General features: G+C 38.6%; 1 protein-coding gene across 4 annotated transcripts in view; it reads right to left on the reverse strand.

Annotated features, from left to right (window-relative positions):
• Positions 1-8,043: 8,043 nt before the first annotated feature.
• KCNQ3 (potassium voltage-gated channel subfamily Q member 3) overlaps positions 8,044-22,029 on the reverse strand; it is a 207,500-nt gene continuing 193,514 nt past the window's right edge. For all 4 annotated transcript variants that reach the window (XM_069854678.1, XM_069854676.1, XM_069854675.1 and 1 more), the window contains 4 exons: positions 20,363-20,494; positions 17,690-17,788; positions 15,842-15,926; positions 8,044-14,895 (listed from right to left, as the gene is read on the reverse strand). In XM_069854678.1, the coding sequence (XP_069710779.1) occupies positions 14,158-14,895; positions 15,842-15,926; positions 17,690-17,788; positions 20,363-20,494 (1,054 nt within the window). In that variant the 3' untranslated portion in view covers positions 8,044-14,157. The remainder of the gene's footprint in view (positions 14,896-15,841; positions 15,927-17,689; positions 17,789-20,362; positions 20,495-22,029) is intronic.

The raw sequence follows: 22,029 nt of genomic DNA on the forward strand, positions 1-22,029 counted from the left end.
TCATGCTAATACCTTTCATTTGCTTCATTTCCACTGAGCGTTAATAGCACAGTTGAAATAGTTTCCTTCAAGCACATGTGAAACCACCGAGATTTGGAATAGTTGATATTAACTTACCTGATTTCTCCTGACAAAGATTGTTATCTTCGGTGCATATATAAAACTGAAGGTTATTGTCAGGTCTCAATAACCTTTTTGTGAAAGACTTTGAGTAGATAGGCTTGATAATCTTGTTTTAAAATCCTGTGAAAAATTTTATCCTAATCCCAGGACTAACTAGAGGTAACACAATCATAAACACACAAAGTGCCTGTTGAATCCCACATGGAAACACTCTGTGGCATGTCAGGTGAGGACTGGAAGCTTTTTTTGGCAGTAACAACTGGAAGTGCAAAGCAGAAAGGATTTTTTTTTCCTTTTTAAAGGGACAGCTCATATCACTGCAATTAAGCCAGCACCACCTTTGATGGCATGAAGTAGGCCAGGCTAAGCCACTTTGGTAAAGCTTTAGGCACCTTTCAAGGAGTGATTTAAACAAGGGACATTGTCAAGAGGGCACAGAAGAAACCTTAAGTGTATCTTAACTGTAGAATATCCAAAGGAACGAAAGGACAGTTAAAAAGAGAATTGCCAGACGGTGTGGTTAAGTGGTGATGAAGGAGGAAATATCTGATCACGACAATGACATAGGGGATTTCTGGTGATGCTGAGTGATGTTTAGTAGTATCCAAGAGAGGATCACTGTTGGGAACAGTGCGTGAAATTCTGCTCTCATTTATTCCAGTGGAGTGCAAATGATTCCTATGAAACCAGCAAGTTTAGATGCAATACTGCTAAAAGCAGATAATTATACAGTCAGTAATTTCATCATAAGTCACTGAACACGTCAACTTTGTAACAGCTAAAAAAGGAAACCTAAATGGATGCACAGTCAGTCTATGAAACAAAATGTGCTTAAGGGTCTTGCACAAAACCTCAACAGAGACATTTTCTGACCCCTGTTAGGGAGAGGATAAAGAGGAGCCAGCAGCTGAGATGCACAGGATGGCTGCATACAAACTGTTGGGAATAGTCTGGCTTGGGAAAGTTTGGGGCTGCTGGTGAGGAGCACTCTAGGATTTTTCTGTCAATGTCATGACCCTACCATTACTATGGACATTTGGGTTGTTGAGCTCCCAGCACTACTTATTTTATTACTGTAGGTATTACCTGGGTAACTAGTGTCTTATCAGGCTTGTTTTGTTGTCACTTGCCTTTGTTTAATTGTATTTTCCTAGCCTTGCAAAGAAAGCTCTGATGTTACCCAAAGAAGGAAGAGACCTACTGCAACCCGCCAGCATGTTGGATATGAGCAAGTAATTTTGCTAGTTTCAGGTTTCAGTCATATGTTTTGGGGTGTCCTGGTTTCTCACAGAAAAGATGTTTATGGGATCATGTTTTGTATGTGGTAGGGCTGTGTCTCTGTCTTACAATCTTGCCTTCAACAAGAACTTCAGAACCTAGAAGGCAACTGCAGCCTCATTTAATAGTTATAGCTGGTAAACATAATGCTTAGCCATATGCATGCACACACATACACAATCTTACATTTCTTTTCTTTCACTCTGCCTTTCATGAAAAAATGCTGTCCAGTGGGATGATGTAGTATCTAAAATTATCTAATTCTATGTGGAAGTTACTGTTGTGACAAAAAGAAAATCTCTGTGACTAAATGCTGAGGACTAGCTTGAGGACTATGGAAACATCTTTTCTTTGACAAGACTTACTTTTACTGCTTTAATTACCAGTTGCTCAGTATCTCATCAAAGAAGGCTGGGATGAAAGTCCTCTCTGTAACAGCTGACAAAACCTGGTATAGACAGGAAAATGTGTGCACTGGGATCAGTTCCAACCATTTGAAGTTTGGCTATGAGGATAATTTGACTTTCAGCAGGTTTTACCTCACTCTGCGTTTTACCCTGGGACTCTGTAATTTTAACTTTCCTCAGCTGCAGAGTGATGCTCAGGTGACTGGGGAGGGGACCATTGTTCAGCCCCAACTTTGACTCTGAAGGACAATGCTGTGTTCTCACTCAGAGCATCACACTCAGCAAGTAGCTTTCTCAGGAGTATAGTCTTTACGCTCTTCCTTTTTCCAGCATCTCTTTGTGTGACTGTACTTTGTCCATAATTATCATTGCAAAATCCAGAATAGGAAAAGAAAACGTTTTTAGCATCGTCTTAGTAACACAGTATAGGCACATAATTCATATAAATTACTGAATAAATGTGTTCATTTGCTGAAGGCTGCACAGGGTAAGTCCCTGCTAACGCAATTTGAACAAACACATATTCAAGCCAAATACCTGTGATATATCTGTAAGAAAGGACAGCATAGCATAAAGAAAGCCAAGTAGCAGGAGAAAGCCAAGTACGAACATTGGTGTTATATCTCTCTGTGGGCTGAGAACACAGTGTGGAAGTCACACAGTGCTACTCACTTGTCGCTTTTTTCTTAGGCATTTTAAATACATGCTTCTGTGTAGCAGCTGCAGTACGCAGGAGTGACTGTGAGGGCTCCAGCCATATATTCGTGCAACCTGAGCCAGAGTCAGCAAACAGCATGCCCTCCCACTTGCTCTATCCCAGTCTGACAGTGTCCTCAGGTGCAGCTATCCACAGTCCTGGGTAGCTATAAACCATCTCTGCCCTAAAAGATGAGATGCTGCCCAAGGAAAACTCTAGTATCTAAAGCATCTTACAAACTTCCCTGAAGTTGTTTAAGGCATGGGTGGACGAGGTGCTGAGGGGCATGGTTTAGTGTTCGATAGGAATGGTTGGACTCGATGATCTGGTGGGTCTCTTCCAACCTGGTTATTCTATGATTCTGTGATTCTATGAAACTTACCTATTTTATATGTCTGGTAGGAAAACACATATCAAGCTGCACCTCTCTTATCAGATGCTAACATGTAACAGAGAATGAAACATGGTTGGAGTTTTATCTTCAGTTACAGTTTATTATAGGATGATAAATGCTGCCATGAAAGCAACTTTGAGTAAGTGTTTAATAAGTTTTATTTATAAAAGTATCAACTGGGTAAATTATATTTTTTTCTGAAAAATCTTGATTATAATTCAACAGTTCTCCTTCAGTCTTCTGCCATCACAATTATGCAGGATCTTTAGTTTATTTTATTAAGAAATGTACCGGCTCTACAAAGTTTATTTTCACCTGAATTTCATTTCAGATGTTGGCAATGTTCTTCTAATAGTATTTTATTTATTTTTGCATATATTTCGTCAAGGACAACTCTATAAATATGGTAATCTTTCTTTGTTACTTCTCTTTTAGAAGAATAAACCAAATTTGAGGATGACACTAAGCTGGGTACAAGTGTCGATCTGCTGGAGGGTAGGGAGTCTCTGCAAAGGGATCTGAACAGGCTGGACCGCTGGGCTGAGTCCAATGGCATGAGGTTTAACAAGGCCAAATGCCGGGTCCCCCACTTGGGGCACAACAGCCCTATGCAGTGCTACAGACTAGGAGAAGTATGTCTAGAAAGCTGCCTGGAGGAGAGGGACCTGGGGGTGTTGGTTGACAGCCGACTGAACATGAGCCAGCAGTGTGCCCAGGTGGCCAAGAAGGCCAATGGCATCTTGGCTTGGATCAGAAACGGTGTGACCAGCAGGTCCAGGGAGGTTCTTCTCCCTCTGTACTCGGCACTGGTGAGACCGCTCCTCGAATCCTGTGTTCAGTTCTGGGCCCCTCACCACAAGAAGGATGTTGAGGCTCTGGAACGAGTCCAGAGAAGAGCAACAAAGCTGGTGAAGGGACTGGAGAATGGGTCTTATGAGGAACGGCTGAGAGAGCTGGGGTTGTTTAGCCTGGAGAAGAGGAGGCTGAGGGGAGACGTCATTGCTCTCTATAACTGCCTGAAAGGAGGTTGTAGAGAAGAGGGTGCTGGCCTCTTCTCCCAAGTGACAGGGGGCAGGACAAGGGGCAATGTCCTCAAGCTCCGCCAGGGGAGGTTTAGGCTGGACATTAGGAAAAAGTTTTTCACAGAAAGGGTCATTGGGCACTGGAACAGGCTGCCCAGGGAGGTAGTTGAGTTACCTTCCCTGGAGGTGTTTAAGGCACGGGTGGACGAGGTGCTAAGGGGCATGGTTTAGTGTTTGATAGGAATGGTTGAACTCAGTGATCCGGTGGGTCTCTTCCAACCTGGTTATTCTATGATTCTATGAAAGTTCATCTCATAAAAGGAGAACTATGTATAGAGTCATAAAATCATTTAGGCTGAGAAAGACCTCTAAGAGCATCAAGTCAAACTGTAAACCTAACACCGCCGAGTCCACCACTAAACCATGTCCCTAAGCACCACATCTACGTGTCTTTTAAATATCTCCAGGGATGGTGACTCAGCTGCTCCACTGGGCTTCTTGTTCCAATGCTTGACATCCTTTCCTGAGAATAATTTTTTATACTATCCAGTCTAAATGTCCCCTGGAGCAACACGAGGCCATTTCCTCTCATCCTGTCATTTTTACCTGGGAGAAGAGACAAACACTTGTGTCACTATAATCTACTTTCAGGTCATTGTAATAAGTGATAAGGTGTCTCCTCAGCCTCTTTTCTCCAGATGAAACAAGCCCAATTCTCTCAGAGAGTCCTCATAAGACTTGTGCTCCAGACCTTCTACCAGATTCGTTGCCCTTCTTTGCACATGCTCCAGCAGCAAAATGTCTTTATTGCATTGAGGGGCCCAAAACTGAACACAGTATTCGAGGTGCAGTCTTACCAGTGCAGGGTACAGGGGAAGAATCACTTCCCTAGTGTTGGCCATACTATTTCTGATACAAGTGAGGATGCTATTGGTCTTTTTGGCCACCTGGGCACTTACACTGGCTCAAAGTCAGCCAGCTATTGACCAGCACCCCCAGGTCCTTTTCTGACAGGCAGCTTTCCAGCCACTGTTCCCCAGACCTGCATGGGGTTTTGTGACCCACGTGTAGGACCCACTACTTCACCTTGAATATCAAGTATGTATTTATACATATGCGTATCTATATACATAAAAATTTATTTATTTTCATTCATAAAACTTCTTTCTCATTTCAGGAAATTCATTTAGAATCACGAATGAACTCTGTCCTTTATGACATTTTTTCTTTAATCTTTCTTTCTAATATTTTGCTAAGACTAGTACTAACACCACAAAACCTCCTGAAAAGAATAAGCAGTAAACTATACAGCCATTCAGCTTAACTGCTTCCAGTAAGAATATTTTGTATATTTATTTTTCTAAAGTGGCAAACACTTTTCTTTAAAGTGTCTGACATTGTAAAACTTTTGCAAATTCAAGCACATTCTTAAGGAAGGGAGGAAAAGGAGAGAGACATGAATAAAAGGAGGCATGGAAACTGAAAATATGTAGTGACAATAGGCATGAAATTATCACAGCTGATGTTGTAAAGGATTATAAAATGCATTTGCAATATTCCTTGTCAGAAACTTACCTCAGCTGGAAAATTAGAAAGACAATGTTTCTCAGAAACTCTTTTCTGTCACCAGAATTTGGTTTCCCGTGTTTAAATGGGCCAAGACTTCTGCACTAGGAACACACAGAAGTTCGTAACTGAAGAATGCCGTTGCATGCTCCATGGAAAGTGCATTAAATGCATAAAAACTGAGTACCTGGGTGCTACTCCATTCCTCAACAATGTTGCTGGCATGTCATGACAACGAAGATTAATGCAGAGCTATATAAGCTGCCTTGGTTGTTGTTTACTGAGATACATTCACTGGAGAGTCTCAAAGACAACAAAGCCATTGTAATAATATCTCTGCAGAGCTGTGCCACCAAATGTCCATCCATAGTGTAAATATTTCTCCAGAAAAGAGGTGAGCATAATTGCTGTCACAGAAACTGCATAGCTCTGTTTCCCTGTCTGTCTTAAACCCAGATCATCTCTGGTGCAATCCGGGTGGTTTTGGTTCCTTTTCTGCATGTTACATTCATCCCATGAGATTTTTACAGACCTGCACAATACCTTGCACTGCTCCTTTAGGGCTTCCAAAGATGCTAGTTAGTGATCAAGCACTCCGGATTTGTAAATCTAGAGGTTCATAATGCTTTGATTAGACACAGAGACATTTCAGCAGTCCAGAACTTAGAAAATATTGAATGTTTTATCCAGTGCTGTAATTGCTGATATAATATGTGTCAGACACATAACTGGTCCCATCAAACTTGCCAATACATTCATAGCATATCTCACATCTCCTTTTTTTTTTTCCCATGTCTCCTGTTCTACATTCTGCTGCCTTTCTGCATCTGACCCAAGGAAGCAGGAGAGAAGTTGTGGTGCTGTCCCAAGCTCACTAGGTACCAGCTATGAGGATCATATACTGGGAAAGAATAACCTTAAAGGGAAATTTCTTTAAAGATAGTCTATCTCTCCTGCTTCTCTGTGCCATGGGATGTGGCTTCCCTGATTCCTTCCTTTCCCCGTGATCCAAAAGCATGCTCACTGTTAATCAAGAGATTCTATCTGGGCTAGTTTTCAAGTATCTGTAAAGCCTTGAAGCTCAAATTATCCAGAGAAGAAAAAGAAGGATACACTAAGAAACTTCCACTTCTGACACTGTGGCTTGTGCCATACTAGACACATCAATATTTACCCTTTCTAAACTGTTGAGTCTTAGTCTTACACTGCTCAGGCAGGGAATAGTTACATACAACCTCAGCAGTATCATATAAACATAAGCAGAGCCTGCAGGAAGGGAAAACTCCCTCAATATAAAAACCAAGTTACCTGAGGATAGGTATTACATCTTGCTCCCCTTTTAGAATCCATTTCACAAAAGATCAAACCCAGTGCCTCACTGAAATCCAGTGATTTGTCATGATTATATATTTGGCCAGCAGCAAAGGGGAAATGTGAATGCAACATATTTCAGTACAGGTGAACAAAAGGTGAGTGGTTCACCTATGGTGTCTGTGAAATAACCATTTCAATATCATTGCTTTGGTTGTCTGCTTTTCTTTGCAAAAGAATTCTACTGTGTAGTTGCTGTTCAGTTCAAATAATGTCTATAAAGGATGTTTGAAGTACCTTTGTGTTTGTCTTGAAAGAAATGTAAGGAATAAAGAAAATGTTATTGTTGTACATAAGAAAATTGAACCCAAGAAATTTAGAATTTCACACTTTGGTGCATAAGTTTAAAAAAATACTGTTGATCTTTGGAAAAAAAATGATAGTTGGCCGTGAGAGCTTGGCATTGACCCAATTTAAATTGATCTAGTTTAAAAAAACAAAACAAAACATAATGAAAGAAAGCCACCACAACTGGACGTTGGACACAGTATTTTTTAATTATTTTTTTTAATTATTCCCAATTTACAGGGATATAGAAGCAGATACAAAACTGGAATAAATGCTGAATAATTTTTTACCTACCACAAAAATTTAAGAAACAATTGTTTTAGGTTGCATTTGAATTGTTGAGTATAGCTGGTTCCTGGTTGACAATCATTATGTTGAAGCCAGAAGGAATGCCTTAAAAATATTCCGGTGGATTCAGTGATATTTTTGGGAAGAGATGATGTTTCACATGCTCCCCTCCTGCTTCATTTAGGAGAATTACCCTTCAGCCTTCTTTCCAAACTGATAGGATGGGATTCATCTCATTTTTTTTAGCAATCAGAAATATACGTGTTTGTCCAAGCTGGTCACCTTCAAATCTATAGTTAAGAAAGACGCCAGTCAGAGACAGGCAGTCTGAGTCATTTGATGTAGGGCTGCCTGGGTCATGCTCTGAAAAGAGCTGATTTGCCTCCACTCATTGCAAAAGGGGCTGAGCAAGAACAGAAATTGCTGTCTTCAACTGGATATTTAGCTGTTATGGACTGATATCACTGAAAGAAATCAAAGCCAGACAGGCTATATAATGTCCCTCCCCTCCCACACCCACCAACCCTCCTGCAATACTGTGAGCCAAGCAAATTTAGCTGTGCGTGTGCCTGCACACTCTGTGTCTTTTACAAGGAAACACATAACTCCCAAACCAGCAGCTGGGAGGAAACACCTATGTATCCTATATATCCTACGCATATATACTTTTCATACCATTACAATGCTATCCCCAGCCAAAACTACAAATGGAACTGTCTGTAGAAAAGATGTCTGAGGTGAATTTTCCTCAGTAACACCTTCCTATTTATGCAAGAGGGTAAGACCTTTTAAATAATTCATACTGTCTCACAATGATGCTGGGAGGTACGTGAGCAGCCTTCTGGTGGTCTCACACATCAGGATGACAGACACACAGCTAAAGATGCGAGGCTAAGACCACACAGAAATTCAGCAACAGAGCCAGGGGCAGAATTTAGGAAACTGAACTCCCAACCTGAGCTGTAGCCAGCTGTTAAATTCCCTGCAGAGGATATTCAGAGCATTTGTGCCATTACTATATTCTTCATACATTTTGCATGCAAGTTCATATTTCAGCACATTATTGTCTCTAATTCAAACATATTTTCCCCTAGTTTTCATTTTCCCACATGCATACGGTCAAAGCCATGTAAGTTACATGACCATGAAATTAAAAGAAGTCACAAATAATGGACTCTAGTGTGTATTGTATTATATTATGGCAGGACTAGCTGTGAAAGCCAGATAAAACTTACTTGTAACTGTGAGCTCAGTCTTGCATGGGTGAAATCAATGTCTTTGCTGGGGGCACATACAACACTGTGTTCCTTGAATGGGTGTGAATATATCACGATTTAAATGAAAATAAATTCCTCTACATCATAATTGAAATTTCTATTTATTAATAAGTGGTGCAGTTTTTAAAGACAGAACATAAAAAATCAGTTAAGAAGTATTGTTTGCATAATATATTGAAATAAACATATTAAAGTTGTTCAAATATTGGACAGTGCTAGAATATAAATTACACATACAGTTTAAAAATTACAATAAATAATATTATAAAGAACACTAAAGGCCACTTGTATAAAAGTTTTGTTCCCTTGTCAGCCAGAATCTGAAAAGCATCTTTGTCGCATGGAGAAAATTTCAGTGAGCAAGGCACAAATACTAGTAATAATAAGATGCCAGAACTAGAAAACAAAATGCAGTTGGCTATGTAACCTTCAGTCTCAGCATATTCTATAGGATGGAAATAGGATCCCATTTCCAGTATTTTGATTCACTTAAATTCAAAGGAAAGCTACTAAAAGCTGAATTGGGAAGGATCAAATCTTACAGTCTAATTAATCAGAAACAATAGTGATACTGAGAATCCTTGTTCCCACAGTACCCAGCTAAACCCACTTGTAAATGGCTTCTTTTACCTCTGTACCTCTGAAAATGGTCTTCAAAAGTGAACACCCACATTCAGCTGGACTCCAGAAAAAGTGATATCACACCAAAATTGTGAGGTGCTATAAAACAAAGGTTTGCAACACTTAGGCACCTAAAGCTTGGTCGTGGGGGCTGTGGGGGTGCAAGGAATCAAGATCCAGCTCTTTCTCACGTAATCTGCGCTGTGGGAAAAACTCAGTTCTCACACAGGTAGATGTGACACCCCTGTAACAACTGGGATCCCAGAGGGGCTGAATTTGCTCCTTAATCTGTGTTTCTGATTTCTCAAGGCTGTGATCTTGCAAACTGGTCGGACCACAATGCTGGCCTGAAGGCCACAACTCAGCGGCCCCTGCTACACATGGGTTCAGGTGGAAATTCGTTGGCGGTGCTGCTGGGCCACAATTTGAAGCAGAAAATTTTAAAATTATTTCCACTCTGAACGGTAACAATGCAGCAAAGTTGCACATAAGAACAGAGCATATATAGTCAAAGTCAGTTTAGGGGGTTTTCAATCAATCTCTTCTTGTGGCAAATTCCCTGTTGCTTTGATAGGAGCCAGATTGATTAATTCAGTGCAGGGAAAAGCCAAGGCAAGGACAACAGCCGTTACTTAACTAGATCTCTTTTAAAGGACCAACTGATTAAATGGAGCATAGATCACATTTTCTATACCTGCAGATTTTAGCTAACCATTCACTTCTGTCTTAATGAAATAAGACAGAAATAGTCTCAGTTTGAATCTGAAATGAGGCAGTTTAATTGATAATAGTACTGCAAAGACAGGTACACAAAGCAAACAAAGATTCACTGTTTCCGAAACTTACAGATGTGCGTGATTTGTTAGTGACTGAAAAATCAGCATAAAAATGTAGCTAAGAAAAATGTCTACAAATCAGTGCTCTCTTTCACAAGGAAATTCGTAGAGAGATTAGGACCCAATCCTGCCTCCAGTATGTCAGTTTTAGAAAGTTTCTCACTGACTTCAAGGACAGCAAAGTCCCACACTTTCTCATTATGAAATGAGATGTCAAGTTCGTGCCTAGAATGAGGAAGAATGCTGTTGACCCAGATGTCTCTCTCAAATGAAATTGTGAATAAATGATTCCTTGCATGAGGTGAACCTACTTCACAAAACAGGTCCTGATCTTTTAAATGTTGCCAGGACTAATAATCACATACATTTTATTTTGTTTTGTCCAGTATCTGTGGCAGAAACATAAACTGCAGTTTCAAGGCTGATGCACTCCCTGGACTCAACCTGAATTGGAGTCTTGTGAAGTGTGTGCACATCCCAGATCAGGGTTGTCACCTTGCTGGTGACATCTTGACATGTGACTGTCGTCAGCATGAACAGCAGAACAGATAAACATCCTATTTTTAATTCAGATTGTGTAGGAGGCAGAGAGCTGGTAAATACAACACCCTGTGAAACAAGCAGTGACTGGTTTTAGTGTAAAGAAATGTATTAGGAAAAATAAATACTAAAATAAGTTAATTGGGTCTTCCTTGACCTCTTCTTGGGTCTTTTTCAGAGGAACCAGAGATGTCCACTGCAGGGGTCGTTGCTGAGCTCACCACCAAGACTTTTTAAGAAGAGGCAGACCTTAAACAGCCAGTTAGCATGTCATTAAATATTTCACAATGTAGCTACAAATACTAAACCTGGTGTTTTTCAGCTGCACATAGTAAATTGGTGCTGACACTCCAGAGCAAATACTACCTCGAAGGCAGTTCAGTTGCTAAGTGTACACAGCGCTGGGCAGCCAAAATCCTGCTTTCTTTGGGTCTACAGTCTTGCACGTGAAGACTCATCCAAGTCTCCCCCTTGCTTGGATCTCCTCTTGGAATTAACATAGCTTTATAATGAGGTGACCCATGGATTTTCAGCCAGGTTTAATAACGAAAAAAGATTCCCTTTATATGATCTGGCATGGGAGAGGTTTGAAAAGTGAACTGAAGAATCTGAGGGAGAACTGGGTCAAGAATTTCGTGGAAGAGACACTGTCAAAGTTATTCACAAATTAATTTCTCAGATTTAACTTGGTTTTTGGCTGCCTTGAGTTTTTATTGCCTAGATCTCGAAAGCATTTTAAGAAGGGCCAAACTCAAATGAAATCAGTAGGGATGCTAGACACTTGACACATAAGAAGAGTGAAGCATGATTGTCTAGCATAAACTTACACCAATTACAGAAGTAGACTAGGAATGTTAAAATCATTTTTCATTCTTTTTCATTCATTTGTCATGTGAGGGTTAAATCTTATGAGTGACCTCAGGCCCATATTACTACACAGAAAGACTGCAGCAGGAGCAATACTAGTATTTCCACTGATGGCCAAAGAATTCTTCTCAATATGCCAAATTGTACTGAATTATACTTTTGTCAGCTAGTTTTATTCTCTTCAAGCTTAGTCATTAAACTGCACCGAACACAGATTACCTTTCAGGTCAATGGCTATTTTGTCAATTAAGTAATTACCAAAATTGTGCCTCACATCATCATAGTTACTGGCTTCAGAACAGCTCCACAGACTCAGCCCAGAATTTAAAGGCTGTGGCTGGTTTGCATTATTTACTTGAGCAACAATAACAATTTGTTCTCCCTGAAGATCTGTCCCAGAAGGTTGTATCACAATTTAGCTGAAGAAGCTGATGAAGTAAGAAGATATTTTAGATGGATTTTTAAACAGAGAATAAACAATGAAGATGAAGTCAATGCCTACATCTGGAAGCTAACAGAAGCTCCCTTGATGGAATGACTGTCACATGATGCCAACAAGACTGAGGAAGCAAACATTATGTTTACTAAAATGGGCAAAACCCAAGAAGGTATCTTCCATTGAAGTACACTCTATCCATGCCTGTGCAATGCCCAGTCACACATGGGAAGTCCAGTAATATGTATTTCTTTCTTGTGCTCTGATTTGATGTGCCAATGATACTCAGCTGTGCAGCTGCAGTGTAATACTAACAGTCACTACAGAAAGTTCACCTTCTAAAATCTCTCATGGGCCAAATCCTTATATCTTTGTTGGTGAGTGCTCTAGTCATGGGGATGAAGGCACTGTCTGGAGTGACAGAGGTCACCCTCATCAGGAGGCAGATATGAGCCATGGTAGAGAGGTTGCTCCTTGGATCAGTGGGGTAGGGGTGAGAGCTTTCCCATGTGTCTCTGATCATTTGGCAACTAAAGAAGTCATCCCCTCTTTCCCTTAAAGTTGGTAGAAAATTAGTGTAGATAATTGAATTATAAAATGAGATTAATCTCATCTTAAAGCTGATGTGTGCTTTGGCTCTTGTACCCTGTGCTCACTGACTGTACTGATCAGTATTTCACCAACTGTAAAAAGTGCACAGCCATCAAACTTAATGTCAAATAGACACTGTTTCATAGACACCTGGGCTGACATCAGATGAATCCTGCAGAGCATATTTGGACAAGTTGGTTTCATTAGTTGTATAGATACTACATTCCCGTTGTAGTGGTGAGATCTTTGATTCATTTCTGCCCCGTTTCAAGTGGTCTGGATTGTTTCCCTGCTCTCCCTCAACATAATTTCCGGTTCCCATGAAAAAATATTCGGCTGAGTCATAGGGAGCATAGTCATCCCTCTGTTGCTCAGGGACAGGTGACAAGAATGGTATTTATTTATTTGTACACTGATCTTAAGTATGGCACAAGTTGATAGATTTGGAGCGGTCCTTTCCCAAGAGAAAGGGTAACCAGAGAGAAACTGATCCTGGCACCATCCCACATTGTGGAACTCACAGGGAAGAGAATAGCAATACTTTGCACATCTAAGGAGATCATAGTGCTTGGCAAATATCAGTGAATTGAGCCTTACAATCTGTACATATATATGTAAGTATAACTCCCAAATAACAGATTGGGAAATTGAGGCACAATCACATTTTGCAGCTTACTTAGCAGCACATAAGTCAATAAAAGTGGAGTGTATAAACCTGGAATTCCTACACTGAACAACCTTATTTTTTTGGAACAGAAAGAAAATTTGGCCTCATAGGTAACATATGGGATTAGCAAAAATTTTCTACAAAATTGCATTGTAGTCATGCTTTGAGCATTATACAAACTACAGTGGTGATTTTCAAAGTAGTTTGAGGGATTTATATTTGCATTTTACAATAAATAAATATCCATGACCATTGCCAAGAGGTGACATTAATAACTTTAAATTCTATCCCCAATTTCATTTTTACATTGCATTTCATGAGTAGTTGTATAATAGATCACATGAGAAATATTAAGTTCACAAAACCATTTCAGCAGGGACATTTGCTTTGACTCAGCTTTTCCCCTGCTTTGAATATTAGATATTCTTGGCTACGTTCGTCAGAGATTGATTTACTTATATTAGAAAATGGATTCAGATGTTATGTTTCCAATAAGGGATATTGCTCCTGAAAATATTTTTACTTTGCTGCTCTGTTTAATTAATGTATCAGGGACCACTGTATCTCACCTGTTATCAATTCACCATTATTGTATTGAAGAGTATCAGATAGATATGTATCATAGAAGAAATCAGCTGTACCATTTATATAGGGTAAAGTCATGCAAACCATGCTCAAAACTAAGCTCCTTAGTTTTGGTAGCATGAAAAAAACTGCAGTAGTAAATTGTATGAAATGGTGCAGAATGACTACCACTAATATCACATGCATCTTATGCAGCCATTGGTGTTTTGAACTAGTAAGCTTTGGGTGTACAGTAAGTGAGATTTACAAAGTATGCTTACATTACATGGAGAAGTCAACCAGTGACTGCCCCCACACGCACTTTTAAACTGGCTTGTTTGAAGGGGTCCATATTGAATCGGAAATCCCATCTCCCGTAGAAGACAACGGCATGGAGCCACTTGGTGTAAAAGGGTCGGTGTCTGTGTCCGTCTCCCCCTCTGCTAGGTAGCGTTTCTCTTTCATCCATGCAGATCCCCCATTGGGGCCAAATGGGAAGTCATCTCTCTCTTGGGAGATACTGAAGCCACTTGGGGAGCGCTCAAGTTCCTCATGGTTGACAGAGAGAAGGGATAACGGAGTATCGCTGTCTCTTGTTAAGCTCCTTCTCTGCCTTGGAGACACCTTATCTGAGTAAGGGCTTTGTAGGTCTCCTTGAGAGTGGTAACTAACCTGGGAGTCCATTAATGTAAATATAGGCAAAACTGTTGGCCTTTCTGCATATGAAGTTGAGGAAGGTGTGGCTTGCAGTCTGCCAGAGTTTTGCCCACCTATTGATAAAGGTTGGGAATGAGTCATATGACCATGTGCTGAGAAACCATAAGGACTGACTTTGTTGACTGGAACCTGCTGGAAATTGTAAGGACTTTCATGAGCACACTGCTCAGTGTATTTGTATATTATTGTTTTTAACTCAGAATATTTGTTGTCTTCTCTCTTCTCCTTTGCAGGAGAAGCAGTTTCTTTCAATGGACTTATCTCAGCAACTTGTACTTGCAGCTGTTCCATATGATGCATATGCATATCAACAAGAAAATCCAGTTTCTTCCCCATGTCGTTCACCTGAAAAATACCAATGTTATAATATTGTCTTATGTCAGTTGTTCAATGAAAGAGTCAATGCTCCCATAGGTGCACTGCCTCCCGCAATGATGTGCTGCTGTCTTCATTGGTCATGAAGATAACTATAGGATAATCATGACTTTCCCTCGAAAGATGGACTGAAGTGGATTCCATCTTATCCTCTAACTGCCTCAGATTAAGAAGACCCACCCCTATGAACTATGCTAAAAAAAATTCTTAGCGCTGCTGGATATTTGGCAGCCCAGAATCCAACAGCATTCTTTAATGTTATGACCATAGTCTTGATGTCATATGGTAGATAGCTGCTTCCAAAATAGAACAGATGGAATTACCTTTGCACACAGACCTATTCTCTAACCCTTAATAATTCCACAACATCAGGTTTACTATTAGGATTAATTTAGTGTCTATTGTGATAGTACTTTGTGCTTGAACATCTAAATCCCATGAAAGGAATTGATGTGAATCAATGCCACTTGTTTCCATCTTACATAGTTATACTTTTAAAAATAACAGTGCCTTTAATTGTGAAGCAATAGGTTAGGATGCAGAAAGAAGGCCCAAAAATACATGTGGAGGCAATACTTTTGACTGCCAGACCCTGCAAAAGAAGGCAGTGCACTCAGCAAAACACCAGTTGTGATGAGTACGGAGCTTAAGGGAATGAAAAAGTCCCATGGAAACATCATGGTTAGGGTCTTGGGGCCTATTCATTCAAGAAGTTTCAAGATGCATACTTCCCAGTTAATTACATTCTTTCATGAAAACTAACAGAAGAGCTTTGTGATTATTAGTACAACATCTGTGTGAGCCTTTTTCAGTACAAATCTGACCAGGTCAGCCAAAGACTCAGACAGAGGTTATGTCAGCTTTATCATTTCTGTACAAGCACCTCAGTCTCCAACACTGCCATAAAACTACATACCTGTCGTTCAACTTTAACAAATTTGCCCATCATACTTTGGTCTTCAGTATCTGCTGTAGATGCTTTGGCTACATATGGATCATTTCTATAAAGAATTAATAAATCTATTAGTGTTCAACTTTTCTTTGCATCACAGTAAGTAATTTATATCCAAACACAGAATTACCATCTTGGTGATATATTCATATAGCTCCTTGGAGCCTCATTTAAGAAAAGATTGACTTTAGTTATTAATCATGCAAATGGGAATAAAAGTCTTTTCTATGTGATTCCAATGCATTTGTCAAAAATCTATTCCTGATTTTTAATTTTAAATTAGTTTAGTTCAAAATTAAGATAAAGATCAAGAAAAAAAGCAGAGCAAACAAAAAGTCCAAAATGAAAGTGGAAAGTAATCACAGACTTGGCAAAAAAATAAAATTCAGGTTCATGAAAAACGTTGACATAGTCTAGATAGTGGGTCTACAGATGGTCATTTAAATCTAATTCTTCATAATTACTGTATTTGAAACTGGAATCTGAGTTTTAAGGCTGAGTGGGCTTTTTCTGATTTTCATTAAATCAAATACTAAGTGGCAGACTAGAAATGCTGAAAAGAGACAGTGGCCTGGAGATTTAAAGTAGATCTCAGAATAAATTTTCTTCTATGGAATTTCCTACTGCCCATCCATCAGATGGACTAACTAAAGAGGTTAGAACTTGATCTTTGTTTAATTAAAGAACTTTGATTTTTAATTTAATTAGATTTAGGATAGGATAGTCATTATCAAGATAAATCTTTATCAAATTGTGTCAAAATTATCCTTAAAAGTGTCTACATGTTGCCGTAACTTATGTCAAAGTCCAGACAATTTCTAAGCACTTGTTCTTTAACATGATTTATAACCAGTATATTTTAAAACTTTTGTTTTAACAAGTCCAGTTCTTCTCTTTGTGACAAAATCAAAAATATAGCTGTGAACATCTTACTAAAGCAGATAACTAAATATAACTAGAACATGTTAGATTTTGCACATTGGGTTGCTGTTGATGTGGGCTTATTCCAATTTTGCAGTCTGCTTTGTTTCCCAAATGATCACTGCCTCTTTCACCTATGTAGGTCTCTGTGTTCACATTTGTGGTTTTAGATTTTTCACTGGGTGGGATCAAACAGATAGAGCCAAATTAATTTATTTTCTATAAGGTTACTTTTGTTCTAAGAAACCATAACAGCTTTGGGGACAGATTGTCTTGTGTGGTTCTTCATGGATATTTATTGACAGATTGATAGTTGTAAATAACAGAAGAAATGTCATTTATTATTGAATTCTTATTACCAGGAAGGCAGCAATACAATAACATGCTGTAACTTTCACACCCAAAAATCTGGTATTGTAATTTATATTCAGTAACTCTCATCAGTTATTGGTTTAAAAGGAGCATAATTAAAATTGTGCTTGACTTTTGGTGGCAACTATAATGGATTTTTTTTCACTTTGAAGGTTTACCTTCAAACTATTGTTGATTTTTACTGAGTTTTCAAGTGGGTTTACTAGTTGAATGTTAGAAATTCAGCACATCAGCAATCAAAGGTACACATTTCATATAAAACCACATTTCCAAACCGTGGAGAAGCTAAGCTAGACAACTAAGAAGATATTAAGTTTAGATTTCCATCATACATTGTTCTTAGGGAAGTTAAGTTTGTTCTGGTTCAACTTTTACATACACATATCTTGTAGCAGTATGTCCTCAGAATCATTACTATAACACTATACCATCTGGATGAATGAAAGGCATGCTTATTGGTATGAATGAACTTTTAATTTCTGGTTTGCTCTGTGCGAAATGCTAGGCATAAAAAGTCACCTGGGAGACTGTTGTGAAGGGTAAGAAAAAGCTCCTCCCTTTTGGGATTTCTTATGCTTGGGAGTAGATGGAGGTCCAGGTGTAAAAATCATATCTACTCTGAAAAAAAGAAAAGTGCAACTGCGTAAGTCCATCTCTAAATGCTAACACATGAAAGAAAATGCTACACATCTCTACAGCAAACTGTAGCACAGGTTCAGAAGGGAAACATATTTTGATTTGGTAATATATTGAGGATCATGACTTGTTTACTCTGTTCATGGTCCACAAGCAATACATTGAATTGTAATTACTTGGTAATTTCATGGTAATTAAGTAATTATCTAGATAATAGTTTCTAAATTTTTACATTTGAAAGATATAACTTCATTTTCTTCAAAGGAACTAAATAGTGTGGTTGTCAAAAATGTCCAAAACCAGCTGCCTCTAAAAATATCAGGAGAGACCCATCAGGTTTTGTCCTGCATAGTGAAAAGCAGAATTTGTCAGAATATGGGAATTCCTGATATCCTTAATAAAACAATGACTTTCTAGCAGTTATTCTACGTAATTATAAGTAAATATTTTTTTTTGTCTTTACTAATTATTCTTCTGGTTTGAAAAACAAATCTTGATAGGAAGTTTCACAAAGATTCCTACTTGACTTTTTATCTGGAACAAAATCAAAAGGATTGTTTGGGAGGTTCCAGCATATTTCAATACACACTTCTACTACATTAATTCCTTCTTTCATTTGGTCGTTCAACTGCTCAGGTGCAAGTAAGCCTCTGTTCATTCAGCCTACACACCAAACTAGCAGTCAGCCCTAGTCCACAGAGCAGTTATCTATCTTATCATTCAATCCATGGAGGTACATTGCATAGCTTCATGGTACCTGATGGAGTTTAAAAAATGGAACCAAAAAAATCTCCAAGCAAACCTTACATAGCTAACTAGGCATTTGCTAGGCATTGCTGGACCATCAGTCAATGTCTCATTGAACTCTTATGGCATCTCATTATTCATAGACACAATGACTAGGACTCAGGTCCTTGGTTTTGTCCAATTACAACCAGTGAAGATCCAGTCAACACAGTAAAGAAAATTCAGGGGAGAGTAAGGGAGATTGAACTGATCCATGAAGGCATCTGGTTTAAGCAGGGACTAATTGTGCCATAAAGGCCATAAGCTATGTTCACTAGCTCTCTGTTAACTGTAAGAGGAATCTCATATGGCTCGCCAGGATTATGCTTTTTCTTCAAAGACCTCAAAAAAGGTCTTCCCTGTATATGTGCAAAATGGTTGTTGAAATTTTGTGGTTCTTCTGCTACAGATTATTTTTTATAGCAGGGTATAGCATCGCTGAGCTGAACATTGCAAGGCCGAGGCTGTGCTCTGATTCTTGCCCTGACTCACCTGGGGTGTGTCTTTATTCCACAAAGCTCTACCATAAACACTGCGTGAGACAGGTCTAATCACATCAGGCAACTTTACTACTGCTAGGACTCAAGCGGGTATCTAAGAGGTGTTCTGCTGGCCAAAATGATGAGTCAAACACCTGAGTCTAAGGTAAAGGAAGGATCTCCAGTATAAGGTGTGTAGGCCCCACCATAGATGTAGATTTCTAACAAAATGAGCTCTCCTCAACTTCCTGAGTTAAAAAAGATATTACTGCATTGAAACCTAAGCTCGCGTGGTACAGAGCTCATTTTATAGAATAACAATTATGGTTTGTGGTATATAATTCAAGAGAGCAGCTTTCCTAGAGCAATAACAGTGATGTGGGAGTCAAACATTATACACTTGAAAATGAGATAGCCCAATACATGGAAAAGCATTTTGAAATAAGAAATTATGAAGTTCAACAGGGCCAGAGCAGCCTTACAAAGCCAAAGTAAGTCTAAATAAGGTCCAAATGTGCAGCAAGAGTTGCACTTGCACAGCCCATTCTTGGGAGAATCAAGAGTCTGTCTCGGTGGTATTTTGCCATTCAGAGTGACGGGGAGGGCTCTGGGAATGTGGGCAGTGCAGTGCTGAGAGTGAATAATACAGCTCCACACATGTGCACTCAAATCCAGATGTGCTTACTAGCTCAAACTCTGACCTGTGCCTGTGGCTCAGGATGCAAGTAGCCCAAATTTTTGCAGACATGCCCCAAAACCACATCACTTTATAAGGAAAGAGCTGTGTGGGCAGATTGCACCTGAACATTTACAAAGCCCTGAAATTCCGTTTTTCTTTTCATATAGGTCAATTTACACATGAGTGAAGGGGACGTAAAAACTTCTGTCCTGATGCATTTTTACACTCATGAGATGTTTCACCAGGCACAGGTCAGCAGAGAATCCAGCTCAAATTAAATCTCTATATAGAGTAACTATTGCTTTTATTTATCACCTACAGAAAGGGGAGAAGGGGAGAAAGTTGGACCTAATCAAATAAGGCAATGGTAAAGAAAATTCACAGGACTTCTTACTCTGATTTCTTTGTTCTAAATATGAGTCAGGTCTCTGCTGCAGTTACCCCTGTTAGCTGCTCACTTGCCTTTATGCTTTGGGGTAAAAGCTTTCTTAGCGACTAGCCACACGATACAAAGACATAGCTTCTGGGTGGCCTTGTACACAAATAGGCCAATTGTGCTTCCATTTTACCAGCACAGCTATATATTTTCCCTATTTTCCAGAATATTCTTACCTTGTCTGAAGATACTTTATTCTGGAAAGCATATCAAGATGCCCTGCTGAATATTGCTCTATCACATCCTTTACATCATAAGGCCTCAAAGTCTCCTTGAATTTTTTTTTATAGAGACGAAACTGTAGTATTCTGCATAATAAATAGAAAAATCACTAGCTTCTTATATAAACTCCATAATGATAATTTGCAGTTTTATCAAATAATTGATAAATACTCTGGACGTTTGGAAACTGAGCACGTTACTTCAAAACAAGGCAATAAAACAAAAGCTGAGAATCTTTAATATCATATCACACTTGTAATACAATATTATATAATAGTTGGCTTTTTATAATTAACATGATAAAACCAATTAAACACATAAATGTCTTTTTCAGCACTATCATTGCAATTAGAAATAGTTCAAAGCTACAAAATCATACATGGAATTTATTTTTAGGCAATATAAGCCACAAAGCTTTGAAAATGTGAAGCTGACACTGCTTTTTTATGTTTCAGCCTATTACAAAGTTAATTTATAGTATATATAATGCTTAGTAATTTTCAGCTTGGATTTCATTTTGCACCTGGGAAAGATTTGGATAGAAAATATTAATTAGATAAAACCAGGAAAGTTAAGAATTCAGAAGCAGTTAAGTTGTGGAGAAGAGTAAAAGTTTTAGAACTGTTAGAAGTGTCCTTGAAAAAAACAGCAGAATAACATTACTGTATTATTATTATTATTATTAATGTTATTATCACTATTATTATTAAATAATAGCAGCAATTAATAGCAGAATTCTTATAATAAGGGCCAGTGCTGTCCAGAGCACTTGCCAAACGTTTGACATACTTTTTTTCATTGTTTTCTTTTAATACATTACTTTGCACTCTTATATCTTGGTAGGCTAAACAAATAGACAAGAAACTTATGTAAAGAAAGAAAAGCACTTTATTTCTTTAATTTGTCTTAGGCTTGGTATCTGAGGGTTTTCTTTCTCAGTATTTTCTTTCTCAGTATTTTCCATGTTCTTATTGGTCTGAATTGGTGAATTGCTGAGGTGTGTTAAGACTCTGAGCTGATTTTTATTCAAGGTTGATGGGGGTTTTAAGCCTTTTAAATTTGTATAAACTTTATTTTAGGAAAGATACTTCTATTAAGACTTTTAAAAGGTTTTCTACTCTCTAACGCCGTTGTTTATAAATCTTCCAAGATTTCAGAAGTATACTTATGCCTATTATAACCCAACTCTCCATGATAATAACAGAACCATACTTAAAAAAAGTATAAATTAAAAATAGGAACCACACTGTTAGCAATTACAATTTAAAATCTCTTTGATCATGACCTTGAAAATCCATTAAGTGGTTTTGTCTGAAAGAATTACTTCTCATTAGCATTCAGGGTCTGGGTAAATTATAGAAGGTAAAAAAAAAAGCTTGGCTCAAGATTCAGTTTAAAGGGAAATTGCACAAATCAATTAGGTTTGCACAGGATGTGGGAAAGGAGATTTTGCAAAAGTAATAATAACATGCCTTACGGAGATGGGGTTGGAAAACAGGACAGATATATAGTCTGTGTTTGAATGCAAGCAGGTATCTGGGATAGAAAGGAAAAAACTGTGGAGGAAGCAGGGTTGAAGAAACTTCCAGTAGGAGGGAAACAGTCAAAGGTAACCCGAGGA

The sequence above is a fragment of the Phaenicophaeus curvirostris genome, chromosome 3 (genome assembly GCF_032191515.1).
Source record: "Phaenicophaeus curvirostris isolate KB17595 chromosome 3, BPBGC_Pcur_1.0, whole genome shotgun sequence".
Lineage (NCBI taxonomy): Eukaryota > Metazoa > Chordata > Aves > Cuculiformes > Cuculidae > Phaenicophaeus > Phaenicophaeus curvirostris.